This window comes from Heptranchias perlo, unplaced genomic scaffold (assembly GCF_035084215.1).
Source record: "Heptranchias perlo isolate sHepPer1 unplaced genomic scaffold, sHepPer1.hap1 HAP1_SCAFFOLD_43, whole genome shotgun sequence".
Classification (NCBI taxonomy): Eukaryota; Metazoa; Chordata; class Chondrichthyes; order Hexanchiformes; family Hexanchidae; genus Heptranchias; species Heptranchias perlo.
In genome coordinates, this window is record NW_027139442.1 from 2,191,233 (window position 1) to 2,211,366 (window position 20,134).

A 20,134-nucleotide genomic window follows, 5' to 3' on the forward strand; every position below is an offset into this window, starting at 1 on the left:
GAATTTAAACTATATCTTTCAGTCTGATCATTTATGTGATTTTTGGACTCGTATGTAATGTGTAGCTCAGTCTGCACCAATGGTATTGATAATATTTATATCTGTATAATACTGAGTATTTACCAATATATCTAATATGTAGCTCAGTCTGCACTAATGGAATTTATACTTTATCTTTCAATCTGATACTATGAGATCTTTGGACTGGTCTGTAAAGTGTAACTCAGTCTGCAGTAATGTGACTGTGACATTCATTCTGTATCCGTCAGTCTCTGGTACTTTTTGAGTGAGAGATTCATTCTGTATCTGTCGGTCCCTGGTACTGTGCGCGAGTGAGATTCATTCTGTTCCGGATACTGTATGTGAGTGTAGGATTCATTCTATATCTGTCAGTCTCTGGTACTGAGTGTGAGCATGGGGTATATTCTGCATCTCTCAGTCTCAGGGGTATTACATATAAGTGATGCATTCATTCTGTATCTGTCAGTCTCTGGTGCTATCTGTGTGTGTGGGATTCATTCTGTATCTGCCATTCTCTGCTACTTTATCTCAGTGTGGGATTCATTCTGTAATTCTGTCTCTGAGACAATGTGCAAGTCTGGATTCATTCTGTATTCTTATTTCAGTTTACAGTATCGTATTTGAAACTGTATCTTTAATGCTTTAAATTATATATAGTTCTTCGTCGATTATTTACGTTGTTAATATGGATACATTTTTCGATTTTCTTTATTCAAACAATGTGTGAGAGTTTTGGAGCAGTATTATATCTTAATCTCTGAACTGTATTGTGAATGATAATGTACGTTTCAATCTGTTCCCGGTGAAATTATTGGACTGGTATGTAATGAGTAGCTCAGTCTGCAATAATGGGATTAATTCTGTATCTGAGTCTAACACGACATGTGATTTTTGGACACGATATGTAATATGTAGCTCATCCTGCACTAAAGGAATTGATACTGTATCTATCAGTCTTATACTGTATGAAGTTTTTGGACTGGTGAGTAACATGTAGTTCAGTCTGTGCTAATGGAATTGATATTATGTCTTTGAGTCTGATAAGTTATGAGATTCTTGGATTGCTATATAATGTGTGGCTCAGTCTGCACTAATGAAATCGATACTGTACCTTTCAGTCTAACATTGTATGAGATTGTTGGACTGTTATATAATGTTTAGCTCAGGCGGTGCTAAAAGAATTTAAACTATATCTTTCAGTCTGATCATTTATGTGATTTTTGGACTCGTATGTAATGTGTAGCTCAGTCTGCACCAATGGTATTGATAATATTTATATCTGTATAATACTGAGTATTTACCAATATATCTAATATGTAGCTCAGTCTGCACTAAAGGAATTGATACTGTATCTATCAGTCTTATACTGTATGAAGTTTTTGGACTGGTGAGTAACATGTAGTTCAGTCTGTGCTAATGGAATTGATATTATGTCTTTGAGTCTGATAAGTTATGAGATTCTTGGATTGCTATATAATGTGTGGCTCAGTCTGCACTAATGAAATCGATACTGTACCTTTCAGTCTAACATTGTATGAGATTGTTGGACTGTTATATAATGTTTAGCTCAGGCGGTGCTAAAAGAATTTAAACTATATCTTTCAGTCTGATCATTTATGTGATTTTTGGACTCGTATGTAATGTGTAGCTCAGTCTGCACCAATGGTATTGATAATATTTATATCTGTATAATACTGAGTATTTACCAATATATCTAATATGTAGCTCAGTCTGCACTAATGGAATTTATACTTTATCTTTCAATCTGATACTATGAGATCTTTGGACTGGTCTGTAAAGTGTAACTCAGTCTGCAGTAATGTGACTGTGACATTCATTCTGTATCCGTCAGTCTCTGGTACTTTTTGAGTGAGAGATTCATTCTGTATCTGTCAGTCCCTGGTACTGTGCGCGAGTGAGATTCATTCTGTTCCGGATACTGTATGTGAGTGTAGGATTCATTCTATATCTGTCAGTCTCTGGTACTGAGTGTGAGCATGGGGTATATTCTGCATCTCTCAGTCTCAGGGGTATTACATATAAGTGATGGATTCATTCTGTATCTGTCAGTCTCTGGTGCTATCTGTGTGTGTGGGATTCATTCTGTATCTGCCATTCTCTGCTACTTTATCTCAGTGTGGGATTCATTCTGTAATTCAGTCTCTGAGACAATGTGCAAGTCTGGATTCATTCGGTGTTCTTATTTCAGTTTACAGTATCGTTTTTGAAACTGTAGATTTAATACTTTAAATTATATACAGTTATTCATCGAGTATTTAATTTGTTAATATGGATGCACTTTTCAATTTTCTTTAATCAAACAATGTGTGTGAGTTTTGGAGTAGTATTACATCTTAATCTATGAACTTTATTGTGAATGATAATGTACCTTTCAATCTGTTCCCGGTGAAATTATTGGACCCTTATGTAATGTTTAGTTTATTCTGCAATAATGGGATTAATTCTGTATCTCAGTCTAAACTGTATGAGATTTTTGGACTGGTGTGTAACATGTAGCTCTGTCTGTGCTAATGCAATTGATATTGTATCTTTGAGTCTGATAAGGTATGAGATTCTTGGACTGCTATATAATGTGTGGCTCAGTCTGCACTCATGAAATCGATACTACATCTTTTAGTCTAATATTTTATGGGATTTCCAGTCTGGTATGTAATGTACAGATCAGGCACTGCTAATAGAATTGAAACTCTATTTTCCAGTCTGATCATTTATGAGGTTTTTGGACTCGTATGTAATGTGTAGTTCATTCTGTACCAATGGTATTGATACTGTTTATTTCAGTATAATACTCCATGAGTATTTACCAATATATCTAATATGTAGCTCAGTCTGCGCTAATAGAATTGATACTGCACCTTTAAATCTGACACTATGAGATTTTTGGACTGGTATGTAATGTGTAACTAAGACAGCATTGATGGAATTGATGAGGTATCTTTCGATCTGCGACTGTGAGATTTTAGCTCTGGTACGTAATGTGTAACTCAGCCTGCACTAATGTAGGTGACTCTGAGATTCATTTTGTATCTCTCAGTCTCTGGTACTGACTGTGAGTGTGGGATTCATGCTGTAACTGTCACTCTCTGGTACTCTATTTGACTGTGGGATTCATTCTGCATTTCCATTCTCTAGTACTGTGTGTGGGTGTTGAATTATTTCCATATATCCAGTTTCTCATAATGTATGTTGGTGTGAGATTCATACTGTATCTGTCAGTCTCTGGTACTGTGTGTGAGTGTGAGATTAATTCTGTATCTGCCAATCTCAGGTACTGCATGTGAGTGTGGCATTCATTCTGTATCTCTCAGTCTCTGGCACTGTGTGTGAGTGTGGGATTCATTCTGTATCTGTCAGTCTCTGGTGCTGTGTGTGAGATTCATTCTGCATCTGCCAATCTCAGGTACTGTGTGCGAGTGTGGGATTCATTCTGTATCTGTCAGTCTCTGGTATTGTGTATGAGTGTGAGATTCATTCTGTATCTGCCAAACTCAGGTACTGTGTGTGAGATTCATTCTGTATCTGCCAATCTCAGGTACTGTGTGTGAGTGTGGGATTCAGTCTGTATCTGTCAGTCTCGAGTACTGTGTGTGAGTGTGAGATTCATTCTGTACTCTGTCAGACTGTGGTACTGTACGTGAGTGTGGTCTTCATTCTGTATCTGCCAATCTCAGGTACTGTGTTTGAGTTTGGGATTTATTTTGTATCTCTCAGTCTCAAGTGCTTTATGAGAGTGTGGGATGGTTTTGCTATCTGACAGTCCTTGGTACTGTATGTCAGTGTGTGATACATTCTGTATCTGACATCTCTAGCACCATACTTGAGTGTTGGATTCAATCTGTGTCTGGCAAACTCTAGTACTGTCTGTGAGTGTGGGATTCATTCTGTGTTTGTGTGTCTCTGTACTGTATCTGAGTGTGAGATTCATTCTGTATCTGTATATAATTATTCTCTCAGATTACATTATGGTGTTCAATACTCTAGCTTTACGATCTTAATGTTTAAACAGTTTTTTCCCAGTATTTAATTGGTAAACATGGATACACTTTAGGATTTGATGCTGGAGGTTTTAATCAGAAGATTTGTGTTTTTTGGACGAGTATCATATCAGTATCTCTGTGAGCACTATTGTGAATGATAATATTTCTTTCAAACTGATATGGTGACATTTTTGAATTGGTATATAATGTGTCGATCAGCCTGCAGTAAAGGAATTGATACTGTATCTTTAAATCTCATGCTATGAGTATATTATAAACTGGTATCTAATTTGTTTCTCAGGTTACACTGTCACAGCATTTCTCAATCTGATATTGTACATGATTTTTGGACTTGCAATTTGTATTCGAATGGTACACTATTCGAATGGATACTGCATGTATTAAACTCCCGTGTGGGTGTGAGGGTTCTGGGCTAGTATTCAATTGGAATCTCGGGGTATCTGGTTTTTAATTCATGGCGAATGCTGCACTTCTTGGAAATTGACAATCTGATAGTGTGATCTTGGACTGGGATTTTTGTATCTTCCTGTCAGCGGGACTGAGTTCGGGTGCAATGGAACAGCGTCTGCCTCACCTGCTCTGTTTGACTGTTGGATTGAAAATGTGTCTCTGGAACTTGAGATCAGTGTGGAACTGACTACTTCTGCTGTCTGAGACTGTGGAACTGATGACCTGTCTGTGTCTCTGTGCTCTGAGAGTGATAATATACCTACTGTGTGAGAGAAGGAGTTGGCTGCACTGTTCCTTTGTCTCGGGGGGAGGAAACTTCACATTCATTCTGGATCATTCTCGGATTTGCCTGTAGAAAGAAAATTATCTCTTGTTACTCAATAACAGGTGAGGTAGAAAATACAAAAGTGATCAGTTTAATAGCTCTGTTAATAATTATTTTGTGCTTCGACAAATGAAAACCAGTGATACAGTGTCAGTGTCTGACTCGACTGCAGTACTGCAGCACTCAGCTTCAGCATACCAGGTGTGTTAGGCTGTTTTAGAACAATTTAGTGACATCCAGACAAAATGCAACCCCTGCACTGATCCATGAATGGGACTACCCTATGGGGCAGGGCCCTTTGTACAGGTCGGGTTTCTAATCCCCTCTCCCATGGGACTAACCGTTCAACAGAAAGCAAAGAGCCGCTGTTTGAAATGTGTCCTTCACACTTCTCACCTGGTGCTTTCAATAGATGCTCTTTGTATAACTCCCCACATCCTTACTGTCCGGCTCTGTTTCCACTCTTCACTGTCCAATAACAATAAACAGGGTGAGACTGGAACTAAACCAGGAACATTCACTACTGGTTTGGGGAGAGAAAACAGCAATGATTTTAAATAGCAGGTTCTTCCCATTCTCTCTCTCTTCCCCTGGACACACCCTGTACACACACAGCCCGAGAATGACCTCTCCCTTCCCCCGCTCACTCCATGTTCCGGGACCAGATCCTGATCCACTCCGCCTCTTACAAACAGACTCCCCTGCCCTTACCCTGGACTCAATGCCGATCTCTGAGCCCATCTGCGGACACGGTCCCGAAGCGATGAGCTGCTGTAACGAGGCTGCTCTTTGCTCCCTTCCCCCGGGGGCCGTGATCTCTCCATTCCCGGCTGTTTTAAACCATCTTCTTCCGCTCACTGAGGGAATGGCGCCCACAGGCTGAGCTGGGGGAGGGGAGCGCGCATGCGCTCTTCTGCTCATCAACAATCAGCGTTGGGGGCGGGGCTGGGTCACGCATGCGCAGATATCTGTTTTAATTCCCAATACAAAAATCGATGGAAACTTTCCCCAATTGGAATTTTTCAGAGTCTGAGCAAATCCGAGAAGGATCCAGAATGAATGTGAAGTTTCCTCCCCCCGAGACAAAGGAACAGTGCAGCCAACTCCTTCTCACACACAGTATGTATATTATCACTCTCAGAAAGGTCAGAGGGAATGGGGTCCACAGGCAGTGCAGGAACAGGCACCAGAATGGAAACAGATGGGATTCCACCAGTGCCTAACGCTGGAATCCAGACTGACTTTACAATCTCTCACTATTAAACTCGATGTTTCCATCCCTGCTGTTTCTCTCGGTATCTTTTGATGGTAAAAGGCCTTTCATTGATAAAATGGGCGGCTGTGAAATGAGCCAATGGGTTCTGTTCATTCTTGGCTCCCTGACTGATAAAGCAACGCGTGACTCCGAAACTGGAGGGAGGATTTCTCAAACCAATCCTGGAGAAACAGCGGAGGAAAGTGGGAGTCCGTATATTTGCTGCGACCGTGTGGGATTAACATCTGACAGCAACAGTCCCAGATTATTTCAATCGGAATGAAACTCTCGGTCACTGAGGGAAATACTGAATGGGCCTGAGCTGCAAGATTACAAAGGGTGAAACATGCAAGAGAGGGTTAAATGTGTGACACTGTCCCTGAGAATGGGATTAATAATGTGTCTGTCTCTGAAATAATTTTAGTGAGAGATGAGACTGCATCTTCTGTCACTCCACCTTGGAATAGCAATTGGAATGGAGAATTTTTCCAATTTGTTACTGGGTGAAAACTGGACATTCCAGGTCAGTTTCTCTCTCTCTCTTTTGCACAGCATATGAATGTGGGATACTGTTATTGAGTGTGAAACGGACATACTGATAGGAAGTGTGAGACTGATACATTGTCTGTGTGTGTGTCTCTGTCTGTCTGTTTATCTGTCGGTCTGTCTTTCTCTCTCTCCAGCGCTGTAAATGAAAGCGAAATACTGTTACTGAGCTTAATATCGACACCCTGATGGAAGGTAAAGACTTATTCAGTGTTTGTGAACAGACCTCTGGTGCTGTTGGTGAGACGGTCACTGTCCCTTCTATTATGTATGAGCCGGATTGACGGTGCATTTATCAGTCTCCAGTCCAATAAGGAAAGGTGGGGAGAAACAGCCTGGAACGGCCTGACACTGGACTGCCTGTTAGTGTTGAATTTATTCTGTAACTAGCCGTCTCTGGGTGTTGAGAATGGGACGGATAGGACACCAGTTACTATTGTCTGTCAGTCAGTTTAGGAGGAGAGAGAAACACAGAGAGACTGGAAGAGCCCAGAGCGGATAATTTGTATTATCGTCTTAACGAAACATATTTCTGTGTACGAACAGTATAATATTTTAAAACCAGATGTGAATTATCACACCAACAGCTGTGAATGTCTCCTGCCCCTGAATCTGGGGACCAGACACTGTGAGGATTGCCGGCCTCAGAGTGTTCAACAGTCACTGAGCTGGGAAACTACAACTAAACCCCGAGAATCTGCAGCACAGGTCGAGCGGGGAGGAAAGCCTGTCCCGGGAATTGTCAATCTGGCGACCAGTTTGTCCTGTGAATGTGAAGATGTGAACATTGTGTCAGAGAGAGTGTGCTAAACGGGCGGGCGGGTTAGATTAATGTCACTGTGTTTGTGTGGCCGGTCACATCGCCGGATTTCCGGGTCGCTTTTCAGTAAAATTTTAAAAAATCCCTTTCGAAGGATCGCACTCCTCCCCTGCCGAGCTCCGAAGTGAAAAATTAAGGTAAGGTTTGAGTTCAATTCAAGATTTCAGACGAAAAACGGAGATCCTGTCAGCGATCGGGTGAGAGAGCGCGATCAGTGCAGCAATGAAACGGGTTTAAATTGAAACTGGTGCTTTCAATTCCGGTGAAAGTTTTTCGACAGCAAACATTCCGGTGTTAGATATAGGAAGGGGCGAGTCTGGGACTCTGGAGTGCCCGCTTTTAATTGTAACCGGCGAGTTTAAGAGGAGAGAGAAACACAGAGAGGCTGGAGGGGCCGGGAGCTGACAGCAGGATGTCTCCGCCCCGTCCGCTCTGTGCCTTTAAGTTGCTCTGTGCCGCCGCCTCTCGTTTCATTTCTGACCCAGCTCTGACTGTCAGAGAGATTTTCTTCAGAGTCCCGGACATGACAGACACTGCAGCCGCCGAAACGGCTCCTCCTGCCGCCGCCGCCGCTCAAACCAATGCTCCGAATAAGAAGAAGGCGGTTCCCCGACCCACCGGTCCCCCGTTGGGCGAACAGATCCTCAAGATTGTGGCGGATTGCAAGGATCGCAAGGGGATATCCCTGGCCGCGATAAAGAAGGTTCTGGCTGCCAAAGGCCTGGATGTGGAGAAGCACCGGTCCCAGATTAAATTAAGTATCAAGAGAAATGTGGAAAAAGGCTCCCTGGTGCAGATCAAGGGCACGGGCGCCTCGGGCTCCTTCAGAGTCGCTAAGAAGGAAACTCAGGCAAAAGTGGTAAAGAAGGTGAAGAAACAAGTGACCAAGAAATCTCCCGGAAAGAAACCAGCGACCAAAAAAACAGCCGTCAAGAAATTAACGGCCAAGAAACCGGCCGCCAAGAAATCAGCGGTCAAGAAACCTGTTGCCAAGAAATCGACCACGAAAAAGGCGGCGAAATCACCAATTAAGAAGAAAGCGGCGGCAAAGAAGCCCAAGACCCCCAAGCCGGTGAAGGCGAAGAAGGTAGAAAAAGCGAGGGCCAAGCCCAAGCCGAAGTCAGCAAAGCCCAAGAAAGCAGCGGGCAAAAAGAAGTAAAAAATCAAGTGCAACTTGTGAACATCTGAATCCAACGGCTCTTCTCAGAGCCACCCACGTCTCTCAGAAAAGAGCTGACCCCGGAATCAGATGATTCCTGTCCCGGGGCCGGGCTCAGATTTCAGATGGAAATCATTGAAAATAAACCCAGGGTCCTGGTGACTCACTACCCACGCCCCAACCCCACTGTCTGAAATAAAATAGAGAGAACACAAAACAAAGGCTCTTCCAAGAGCCACCCACCGCCTCACAGACCTGGGAACGGGGAGAGGAAAGATCTAGGGCTGGGGAAGCAGTTTCCGATATGTCCGGGCCGGGCCTCACTCGAACTGGCGTGTGTTCGGCTCCAGTCCCAGTTCATTTTTCTCACAGATTCAGGGCGAGAGTCCGTGACAGGGTAAAACTGACGGAGATCCGCCGCTATCACAATTAAAACCCCAACACATGAGATTCTCCAAATCAGCTGGAATAAGTGTTTGTAAACTGCTGAACCGGTCTGGGAGGGGATGTGTGGGGAGATAGAATCGGGTCTGCCACTGAAATGGAAGGAGACGGGTAGATATGTTATAGAAGGGACTGTATTTGGGCAGGAATATTACTGACTCTTAATTGTAATGGGGCTTATTCAAAAGCTCCGAGTTTCTGGAAATCCTTGAATATGAAGCCCGAGTCTATAAGGGTTTTTGCGGAGCGCTGTGTTTCGGTTCAGTTATCGATAAACGGTTTGAAATTGGCGGGTGGAGAAAGCTGGAGGTGGAGCTGGAAGATCAGAGGCCGCTCTCTGCTCTGTCCGTTACTCTGACTCTCTCCTCCCCTCTCTGTTTAATATCTCACTCTGTCTCCTCCCCTCTCTGTTCAATGTCTCACTTTGTCTCCTCCCCTCCCTCTATCATCCTGTGAATGTTTCAGTCAGGTCGGGACAGGCTGCATAAAAAGGGAACCAGGATAAGTTCGCTGTTCATTCAGCAGCGATCTGAGTGAAGAATCATCATGTCTGGCAGAGGTAAAGGAGGCAAAGGACTGGGGAAAGGCGGAGCCAAGCGGCACCGTAAAGTGCTTCGTGATAACATCCAGGGGATCACCAAACCAGCCATCCGCCGCCTGGCTCGCCGTGGCGGTGTCAAGCGGATCTCGGGTCTGATCTACGAGGAAACCCGCGGGGTGCTGAAGGTTTTCCTGGAGAATGTGATCAGGGACGCGGTCACCTACACTGAACACGCCAAGCGCAAGACGGTCACTGCCATGGATGTGGTGTACGCTCTGAAACGGCAGGGCCGCACTCTCTATGGATTCGGCGGCTGAACGACTCGACCCTTTCTAACCGAACACAAAACAAAGGCTCTTCTAAGAGCCACCCACCGCCTCACAGAGAGAGCACTGACCTGGGAACGGGGAGAGGAAAGATTTAGGAGTGGGGAAGCAGTTTCCGATATTTAATTAAGATGGGGAGATTCCCCAACATTCAGTAAAGGGAGATCAGCCATCCCGAGAGAAAGCGGAATTCCCGGTTTCACGGTATAAATGAACAGGTGGTGATACAGAGTCTTTCCGCAGACATTACATTCTCCGTTCAGAGTAAAATCCCGCCTCACAAACTCTCCCGCTGTGTCCTCTCTGCTCGGTGTTGCATTCAATTATCAGGTCGATGTGAAGTTTCTGTTTGAGGAGCGGTTCACCGGGCTGGAACTAGCGGGATTTTTTGAAATTGAAGCTGGACTTTGTCCCGTTCAGGAAAACAATGACCGGGGCTTAATTCCCGCCCGTTTACAGGCAGATCAGAGAATGAACCGGAATGTGAAACAGCTTGAGATTTGAGCTGAGGAGTTGGAAATAATGGAGATTATAAAGAGAGGGATTCTTAAATTGCTTGAGGGAAATGAGATTTTCTTGAAACTGTTATTTGATGACCTGAAATTGGCGGGCATTTTGAAATTCATGTTTCGTTTCAGCTCAGCCAATTGGGCACAATACCTCCCGCCGTTTCGGTCTGACAGAGCTCGGTTCAAATCTACCAATCACAGTCCCGGGGCGGTCCCTCCCTGACAGGGTGTGGGACTTCAGCCAATCACATGCCAGGGGCGGATCAAATTAGACCCTTTAAAAGGCGGCCCCAGTGCGCATTTTGTATTAAGAGTCTGTGTGTCTCGGGTTGTGTTGCGATCTGTTCAGAAAATGGCCAGGACCAAGCAGACAGCGCGCAAATCGACTGGCGGGAAAGCCCCTCGCAAACAGTTGGCTACCAAAGCGGCCAGGAAGAGCGCTCCAGCCACGGGCGGAGTGAAGAAGCCTCATCGCTACAGACCCGGCACTGTGGCTCTGAGGGAGATCCGCCGCTACCAGAAATCCACCGAGCTGCTGATCCGCAAACTGCCCTTCCAGCGCCTGGTGCGAGAGATCGCTCAGGACTTCAAGACAGACCTGCGCTTCCAGAGCTCGGCCGTCATGGCCCTGCAGGAGGCCAGCGAGGCTTACCTGGTGGGGCTGTTTGAGGACACCAACCTGTGCGCCATCCACGCCAAGCGAGTCACCATCATGCCCAAAGACATCCAGCTGGCCCGCCGCATCCGCGGGGAGCGCGCCTAAACCCGACCCGACTTCAGCACCAAGTGCAACAAAGGCTCTTTTCAGAGCCACCAAATAGGCGATGGAAAGAGCTGTGATCGCCTGGGTTGAAATCGCATGGCTGTGAGAAACTTGTTTGAATGGGAAATGCATAAAAGGGAGGGAGCAGATGTGGGACGGACAGGGACAGAATAATTCCCTCACTCACATCCAAAAAGAAATTGCACTCACATTCTTAATTCACCAATCGCTTACACAATAATCAGCATATCAGTCAGCATCTGTTGTACAAATCTGGGAAAAATAACTCAGACTGAGCCAGTGTTGTCCGAGAATGAGACAGAAAATAATGATATGCGTCCCTGGTATTTCTGTATCCCACCCGCCCAATTGACAATTCTGACGATTTTGTTATTTTTTGTCTCATTCACCATACAATCTGCAATGATCAATCTATGGGAGATTGGCGACATCTGCTGTCCAGAAGCGAGTACTGCAGCAGACCGATCTGGATCATATGTATTGAACAAGTTATTGTTAGTTTCTCGGATCGGAATCAAGTCCCAATTAAATTGATTCCTGACTCGCTTCGACAGTAACCAGCCCTTTCACCGATACAGTGGGTGGCTCTGAAAAGAGCCTTTGGGTTATCAGATCAAATCGTGTCCGCTTTACTTGCTCTTGGCGCTCACATTGCTGGTTTTCTTCGGCAGCAGCACGGCCTGGATATTAGGCAGCACCCCACCCTGGGCGATGGTCACCCCTCCCAGAAGCTTGTTGAGTTCCTCGTCGTTGCGGATGGCCAGCTGCAGGTGTCTGGGGATGATGCGGGTCTTCTTGTTGTCGCGGGCCGCGTTGCCGGCCAGCTCGAGGAATTCAGACGTCAGATCCTCGAGCACAGCAGCCAGATAGACCGGGGCTCCGGCACCCACACGTTCAGCATAGTTCCCTTTCCGCAGGTGCCTGTGAACACGGTCCACGGGGAACTGCAGTCCGGCCCGGGATGAGCGAGACTTGGCCTTGGCCCGAGCTTTCCCGCCGGTTTTTCCTCTTCCAGACATTTCAACAATCTCACAAACACTTTCACAAAGAATGAATGACCGGGGATACAATGATCAATTTCAGGTCATCAAATAACAGTTTCATGAAAATCTCATTTCCCTCAAGCAATTTAAGAACCCCCTCTCTTTATAATCTCCATTATTTCCAACTCCTCAGCTCAAATCTCAAGCTGTTTCACATTCCGGTTCATTCTCTGATCTGCCTGTAAACGGGCGGGAATTAAGCCGCGGTCATTGTTTTCCACATAGAATCATAGAAGTTACAACATGGAAACAGGCCCTTCGGCCCAACATATCCATGTCACCCAGTTTATACCACTAAGCTCGTCCCAATTGCCTGCACTTGGCCCATATCCCTCTATACCCATCTTACCCATTTAACTGTCCAAATGCTTTTTAAAAGACAAAATTGTACCCGCCTCCACTACTGCCTCTGGCAGCTCGTTCCAGACACTCACCACCCTTTGAGTGAAAAAATTGCCCCTCTGGACCCTTTTTTATCTCTCCCCTCTCACCTTAAATCTATGCCCCCTCGTTATGGACTCCCCTACGTTTGGGAAAAGATTTTGACTATCTACCTTATCTATGCCACTCATTATTTTATAGACTTCGATAAGATCACCCCTTAACCTCCTACTCTCCAGGGGAAAAAGTCCCAGTCTGTCTAACCTCTCCCTGTAAGTCAAACCATCTAGTCCCGGTAGCATCCTAGTAAATCTTTTCTGCACTCTTTCTAGTTTAATAATGTCCTTTCTATAATAGGGTGACCAGAACTGTACACAGTACTCCAAGTGTGGCCTCACCAATGCCCTGTACAACTTCAACAAGACATCCCAACTCCTGCATTCAATGTTCTGCCCAATGAAACCAAGCATGCTGAATGCCTTCTTCACCACCCTATCCACCTGTGACTCCACTTTCAAGGAGCTATGAGTCTGTACTCCCAGATCTCTTTGTTCTATAACTCTCTCCAATGCCCTACCATTAACGGAGTAGGTCCTGGCCCGATTCGATCTACCAAAATGCATCACCTCACATTTATCTAAATTAAACTCCATCTGCCATTCATCGGCCCACTGGCCCAATTTATCAAGATCCCGTTGCAATCCTAGATAACCTTCTTCACTGTCCACAATGCCACCAATCTTGGTGTCATCTGCAAACTTACTAACCATGCCTCCTAAATTCTCATCCAAATCATTAATATAAATAACAAATAACAGCGGACCCAGCACCGATCCCTGAGGCACACCGCTGGACACAGGCATCCAGTTTGAAAAACAACCCTCTACAACCACCCTCTGTCTTCTGTCGTTAAGCCAATTTTGTATCCAATTGGCTACCTCACCTTGGATCCCATGAGATTTAACCTTATGTAACAACCTACCTTGCGGTACCTTGTCAAATGCTTTGCTGAAGTCCATGTAGACCACGTCTACTGCACAGCCCTCATCTATCTTCTTGGTTACCCCTTCAAAAAACTCAATCAAATTCGTGAGACATGATTTTCCTCTCACAAAACCATGCTGACTGTTCCTAATTAGTCCCTGCCTCTCCAAATGCCTGTAGATCCTGTCCCTCAGAATACCCTCTAACAACTTACCCACTACAGATGTCAGGCTCACTGGTCTGTCGTTCCCAGGCTTTTCCCTGCCGCCCTTCTTAAACAAAGGCACAACATTTGCTACCCTCCAATCTTCAGGCACCTCACCTGTAGCGGTGGATGATTCAAATATCTCTGCTAGGGGACCCGCAATTTCCTCCCTAACCTCCCATAACGTCCTGGGATACATTTCATCAGGTCCCGGAGATTTATCTACCTTGATGCGCGTTAAGACTTCCAGCACCTCCCTCTCTGTAATATGTACACTCCTCAAGACATCACTATTTATTTCCCCAAGTTCCCTAACATCCATGCCTTTCTCAACCGTAAATACCGATGTGAAATATTCATTCAGGATCTCACCCATCTCTTGTGGTTCCGCACATAGATGACCTTGTTGATCCTTAAGAGGCCCTACTCGCTCCCTAGTTACCCTTTTGCCCTTTATGTATTTGTAGAAGCTCTTTGGATTCACCTTTGCCTGATCTGCCAAAGCAATCTCATATCCCCTTTTTGCCCTCCTGATTTCTCTCTTAACTCTACTCCGGCAATCTCTATACTCTTCAAGGGATCCACTTGATCCCAGCTGCCTCTGCATGTCATATGCCTCCTTCTTCTTTTTGACTAGTGCCTCAATCTCCCGAGTCATCCAAGGTTCCCTACTTCTACCAGCCTTGCCCTTCACTTTATAAGGAATGTGCTTACCCTGAACCCTGGTTAACACACTTTTGAAAGCCTCCCACTTAACAGACGTCCCTTTGACTGCCAACAGACTCTCCCAATCAACTTCTGAAAGTTCCTGTCTAATACCATCAAAATTGGCCTTTCCCCAATTTAGAATTTTAACTTTTGGGCCAGACCTATCCTTCTCCATAGCTATCTTAAAACTAATGGAATTATGATCACTGGTCCCAAAGTGATCCCTCACTAACACTTCTGTCACCTGCCCTTCCTTATTTCCCAAGAGGAGGTCAAGTTTTGCCCCCTCTCTAGTCGGGACATCCACATACTGAATGAGAAATTCCTCCTGAATACACTCAACAAATTTCTCTCCATCCAAGCCCCTAATGCTATGGCTGTCCCAGTCAATGTTGGGAAAGTTAAAGTCCCCTACTATTACCACCCTATTTTTCTTGCAGCTGTCTGTAATCTCCTTACATATTTGCTCCTCAATTTCCCGTTGACTATTTGGGGGTCTGTAGTACAATCCTATCAAAGTGATCTCTCCCTTCTTATTTTTCAGTTCTACCCATATAGACTCAGTGGGAGAACCCCTGGATATATCCCCTCTCACTACTGCCGTGATGTTCTCCCTAATCTAGAACGCAACTCCCCCTCCTCTCTTACCTCCTGCTCTATCTTTCCTATAGCATCTGTACCCTGGAACATTGAGCTGCAAGTCCTGCCCCTCCCTTAGCCATGTTTCAGTAATAGCTATAACATCCCAGTCCCATGTACCCATCCATGCCCTGAGTTCATCTGCCTTGCCCATCAGACTTCTTGCATTGAAATAAATGCAGTTTAATCTAGACTTCCCTTGGTCTTTACCCTGCTTTCTCAGACCATCTGTCCGGTCATGTTCTGTACACTCTCCCTTACTGCCTTTTGTTTCTGTCACCACTTTATTTCCATCTGACTTCGTGCATCGGTTCCCATCCCCCTGCCACATTAGTTTAAACCCTCCCCAACAGCACTGGCAAACACTCCCCCTAGGACATTGGTTCCAGTCCTGCCCAGATGCAGACCGTCCAATTTGTACTGGTCCCACCTCCCCCAGAACCGGTTCCAATGGCCCAGGAATTTGAATCCCTCCCTCTTGCACCATCTCTCAAGCCACGTATTCATCTTAGCTATCCTGTCATTCCTACTCTGACTAACCCGTGGCACTGGTAGCAATCCTGAGATTACTACCTTTGAGGTCCTACTCTTTAGTTTAACTCCTAACTCCCTAAATTCAGCTTGTAGGACCTCATCCTGTTTTTTACCTATATCGTTGGTGCCTATATGCACCACGACAACTGGCTGTTCACCCTCCCCCTCCAGAATGTCCTGCAGCCGCTCCGAGACATCCTTGACCCTTGCACCAGGGAGGCAACATACCATCCTGGAGTCTCGGTTGCGTCCGCAGAAACGCCTGTCTATTCCCCTTACAATCGAGTCCCCTATCACTATAGCTCTGCCACTCTTTTTCCTGCCCTCCTGTGCAGCAGAGCCAGCCACGGTGCCATGAACCTGGCCACTGCCACCTTCCCCTGGTGAGCCATCTCCCCCAACTGTATCCAAAACGGTATACCTGTTTTGGAGGGAGATGACCGCAGGGGACCCCTGCACTGCCTTCCTACTCTTCCTCTGTCTGTTGGTCACCCATTCACTATCTCCCTCAGTAATTTTTATCTGCGGTGTGACCAACTCACTGAACGTGCTATCCACGACTTTCTCAGCATCGCGGATGCTCCAAAGTGAGTCCATCCGCAGCTCCAGAGCCGTCAAGCGGTCAAACAATAGCTGCAGCTGGACACTCTTCCCGCAGGTGAAGGAATCAGGGATACAGGAAGGAGCCCTGAATTCCCACATCCCACAAGAGGAACATGACACGGCCCTGGGATCTCCTGCCATGACGTAACCCTTAAATTAGCTTAAGAACAACTACAATGTCAAGAGAAAAAAAAAGGAAAGAAAAACTGCTTACCACTCCCTTTAAGGAGTTTACTCCTTTAAATTGTTCTCAATTTAGAGAATGTTAACTACACTAGGGACCTTGATTCACTAAAAAATAAACGCTACTTCCTATAAGACCAGCAGACCTTCCCTTTCCTTTTACTTCAGTTACTGTAGATAAGGAGAAATACTCACCTGAACCTACTCACCAATCAGGTGCCTCCCCTGTGTCGCGTCCCGATCTGATTCCTGACGTCACTTCGAACTCGGTCGCAGCTCCGCTCGGCTCCTCTCAGCGCTCTGAAATCCCGCCTTTTATCGGACGCTCCCTCCGCTCCGCTCGGCTCCTCTCAGCTGTTCTCAGCGCTCTGAAATCCCGCCTTTTATCGGATGCTCCCTCCGCTCGGCTCGGCTCCTCTCAGCTGTTCTCAGCGCTCTGAAATCCCGCCTTTTATCGGACGCTCCCTCCGCTCGGCTCGGCTCCTCTCAGCGCTCTGAAATCCCGCCTTTTATCGGACGCTCCCTCCGCTCCGCTCGGCTCCTCTCAGCTGTTCTCAGCGCTCTGAAATCCCGCCTTTTATCGGACGCTCCCTCCGCTCGGCTCGGCTCCTCTCAGCTGTTCTCAGCGCTCTGAAATCCCGCCTTTTATCGGATGCTCCCTCCGCTCGGCTCGGCTCCTCTCAGCTGTTCTCAGCGCTCTGAAATCCCGCCTTTTATCGGACGCTCCCTCCGCTCCACTCCTCTCAGCTGCAGTCAGGGCTCTGAAATCCCGCCTTTTATCGGACGCTCCCTCCGCTCGGATCCTCTCAGCTCCTCTCAGCTGTTCTCAGCTCTCTAAAAAATCCCGCCTTTTATCCGATGCTCCCTCCGCTCGGCTCGGCTCCTCTCAGCTGTTCTCAGCGCTCTGAAATCCCGCCTTTTATCGGACGCTCCCTCCGCTCGGCTCGGCTCCTCACATCGTTCACCTGAGGAAGGAGGTAGCCTCCGAAAGCTTGTGAATTTAAAATAAAATTGCTGCACTATAACTTGGTGTTGTAAAATTGTTTACAAAGAATGAAGAAATCCTCCCGCACTCGCCCTTCTTATACTTTCTGGACGACTGCAGTGGGGGCACTTGTGATTGGTCCATGTGTTCTCAACCTCATTGAGCTGTTCGTTAAACCAATCAGAGGGCTGTTTTATTCACCAATCAATAGCCGGCAATGAGAAAAGGGCGGAAAATACCGACCAGAACCGTTTTTTTGAAATTTGAAAAGCCCGCCAATATATTTGTAACACAAGAAGCGGATTTAGTAAATAATTTCGCGTAAAAGCAAATATTTAGACATCTCATCTTTTACTCTGTTATTCCACATTTCTCGTCACAACTTCCAGAATCTGTTTCAACCCGCTTCATTCTCCGTTCCCTTTCAATCGGGCCGGAAAAAGCCTCATTTTGTCCCGAATAATTAACAAACAAACGTGAGAAGGAGAAAGAAATGACCGAACTCGAATCCAGCGCCTGAAAACGGCTCTGAAAGGTCAGACGCGGGGGAAGGGGCGGAAAATGAACTGAAATGAGAGGTTCAGGGACACGTTTTTGTTTATTGGCTGTAAATTGAACATCGACACACAGATTATACCCGGCAGTTATTGTGAGAATCTTCCCGATATCAAGAGAAATCACAAAAGGACAAGTTATAGAGAGACAGTTAGTGTCAAACTATCTTATCTACCGTAAAATGATTCCATCCAGAGGTATCGGTACAGCGTCTTCAGAGAGACTGTGGGTGGCTCTTAAAAGAGCCTTTGTGTTTATTTTTTTCAGTATATTGTGGAGTTTTACTTGGAGCTGGTGTATTTGGTCACCGCCTTTGTCCCTTCCGACACGGCGTGCTTGGCCAGTTCCCCGGGCAGCAGCAGGCGGACGGCAGTCTGGATCTCCCGAGAGCTGATGGTGCGGCGTTTATTATAATGGGCCAGGCGGGAAGCCTCTCCCGCGATGCGCTCGAAAATATCGTTCACAAAGGAGTTCATGATGCTCATGGCCTTGGAGGAGATGCCGGTGTCGGGGTGAACCTGCTTCATCACTTTGTAGACGTAGATGGAGTAACTCTCCTTCCTCGCCTTTCTCCGCTTCTTGCCGCCCTTGGCTGGTGCTTTACTCAAGGTTTTCTTGGCGCCCTTCTTGGGAGCAGCTTTCTTGTCCTCAGGCATTTTCAAAATCAATTTCAGACTCAGAAATGACCCAAATCCGCTCCGAGCTCGGATTAAATAGGCAGCCCCACAGCCCTATGCTAATGAGGGATGAGGGAAGGCAATGATTGTGATTGGGACTGATGTCACAATATTTTTCCTTTATCAATTTGATTGGACATCTGAAGAAACCAATCAGATTTAATACGTGCCACCTATCACAAACACGCTCACACTGCACATTGTCCGGTTTCAGAAATTTGTTCCGAACTGTTGCAATTCTGCTTCCGGCCAGTAGATGTCCCCAAACCCCGAGTCAATGAAGTTTGCAGATGAGAGAGGGACAGAAGATAAACTCATTCTTCACATTATATTGCACGGGTGGGATTCGTAAAAACTGTGAATGGTGAACATTTTATTGGACAAAGCATTAGTTGAAATGCTGTATTCAATGTTTGTAATTAATTTAGTGGGTATAGCTTATACTGAGGAAAAATACAACAACATAAAAAAAGAGTTTAATAAGCTTGCTGAAAGGCTTGTAAATGGGCATTGAATTTCCATATTGAAAGGTGTGAGGTGGTGCATTTCGCTCGGGGGAATAAGGAGGCCACATCCTGCTTGGAAAATAAAAGTCTAAATGGGGTGGAAGAGCAACGGGATTTAGGGGTATAGATTGACAAATCATTAAAAGTAGCAACACAGGTTGATAAGACCATAAAAATCAAACACAGCACATTCTAGAGGAATAGAATTGAAAAGCAGATAAGTTATGTTGAACTGAAATTTAAACTGTCAAACCTTCTGCCAAACTATTAAACCTTCCCTTTCTGAAATCCGTGCTGACTATTCTTTATTATATTTTTGGTTTCTAGATGTTTTTCTATTGCATCATTGAGTAAAAGATTCCATGATCATTCCTACCACCGACCTTTAGATAACTGGTCTTTAGTTCCCTGGATTTGATCTATCTCCTGTTTCAAAATATAAGAATCACATTAACTGTCATCCAGTCCTCTGGCACTATTCCTTTCTGTAATGATTTTTCCTATATATGTAACAGTGCCTCTGCTATCTCTTCCCTTGTTTCATTTAATATGTGCGGATGCAATCCATCTGGACCAGGAGTTCTACCACCCTTTCTAACTTAAATGCCTTGATATCTTTATTGACCTCTTCCTCTAATATCAGATTCACCCTGTTAATCTCCCGGGTAAATAGTGAGGGAAAGTAATAATTCAATATTTGTGGCATTTCGGTGACGTTACCTGTGAGTTTATCTTGTGAATCCCTTAGTGGCCCTCAAGATATTCTGATTTTCCTTTTGTTATTTTTTGTGTCTGTGGAATAATTTACTTTTACTTTTTATATTCCTTGATAATTTGATTTCGTGGTTCCTGTTTTCTTCCCTAATTGTTTTTGTGACTTCTTCCTAACCTCTTCCGATTCGCTTTTGCCATCACATTATTTAATATCTATG

The 20,134-nt window shown here is 45.3% G+C and overlaps 3 protein-coding genes and 1 long non-coding RNA gene across 4 annotated transcripts in view; 3 read left to right on the top strand and 1 right to left on the bottom strand.

Moving 5' to 3' along the window:
- Nucleotides 1-20,134, top strand: part of LOC137312431 (uncharacterized) — a 621,748-nt gene that overhangs the window by 581,468 nt on the left and 20,146 nt on the right. The window lies entirely within an intron of this gene.
- On the top strand, nt 7,960-8,595 carry LOC137312461 (histone H1-like). Its single transcript, XM_067979012.1, has one exon. The coding sequence runs from the start codon at nt 7,960-7,962 to the stop codon at nt 8,593-8,595; it is 636 nt and encodes a 211-aa protein (XP_067835113.1).
- On the top strand, nt 9,586-9,897 carry LOC137312528 (histone H4). The gene has a single exon (XM_067979065.1). The coding sequence runs from the start codon at nt 9,586-9,588 to the stop codon at nt 9,895-9,897; it is 312 nt and encodes a 103-aa protein (XP_067835166.1).
- On the bottom strand, nt 18,044-18,953 carry LOC137312530 (histone H2B 1/2-like). Its single transcript, XM_067979068.1, has one exon. It carries the CDS (start codon nt 18,673-18,675, stop codon nt 18,301-18,303), a length of 375 nt encoding a protein of 124 aa, XP_067835169.1. The 5' UTR covers nt 18,676-18,953; the 3' UTR covers nt 18,044-18,300.

What these genes read in the sequence shown, in the direction of transcription:
- LOC137312530 (XM_067979068.1), bottom strand. Translation starts at nt 18,675, where the DNA reads ATGCCTGAGGACAAGAAAGCTGCTCCCAAGAAGGGCGCCAAGAAAACC.
- LOC137312461 (XM_067979012.1), top strand. Translation starts at nt 7,960, where the DNA reads ATGACAGACACTGCAGCCGCCGAAACGGCTCCTCCTGCCGCCGCCGCC.
- LOC137312528 (XM_067979065.1), top strand. Translation starts at nt 9,586, where the DNA reads ATGTCTGGCAGAGGTAAAGGAGGCAAAGGACTGGGGAAAGGCGGAGCC.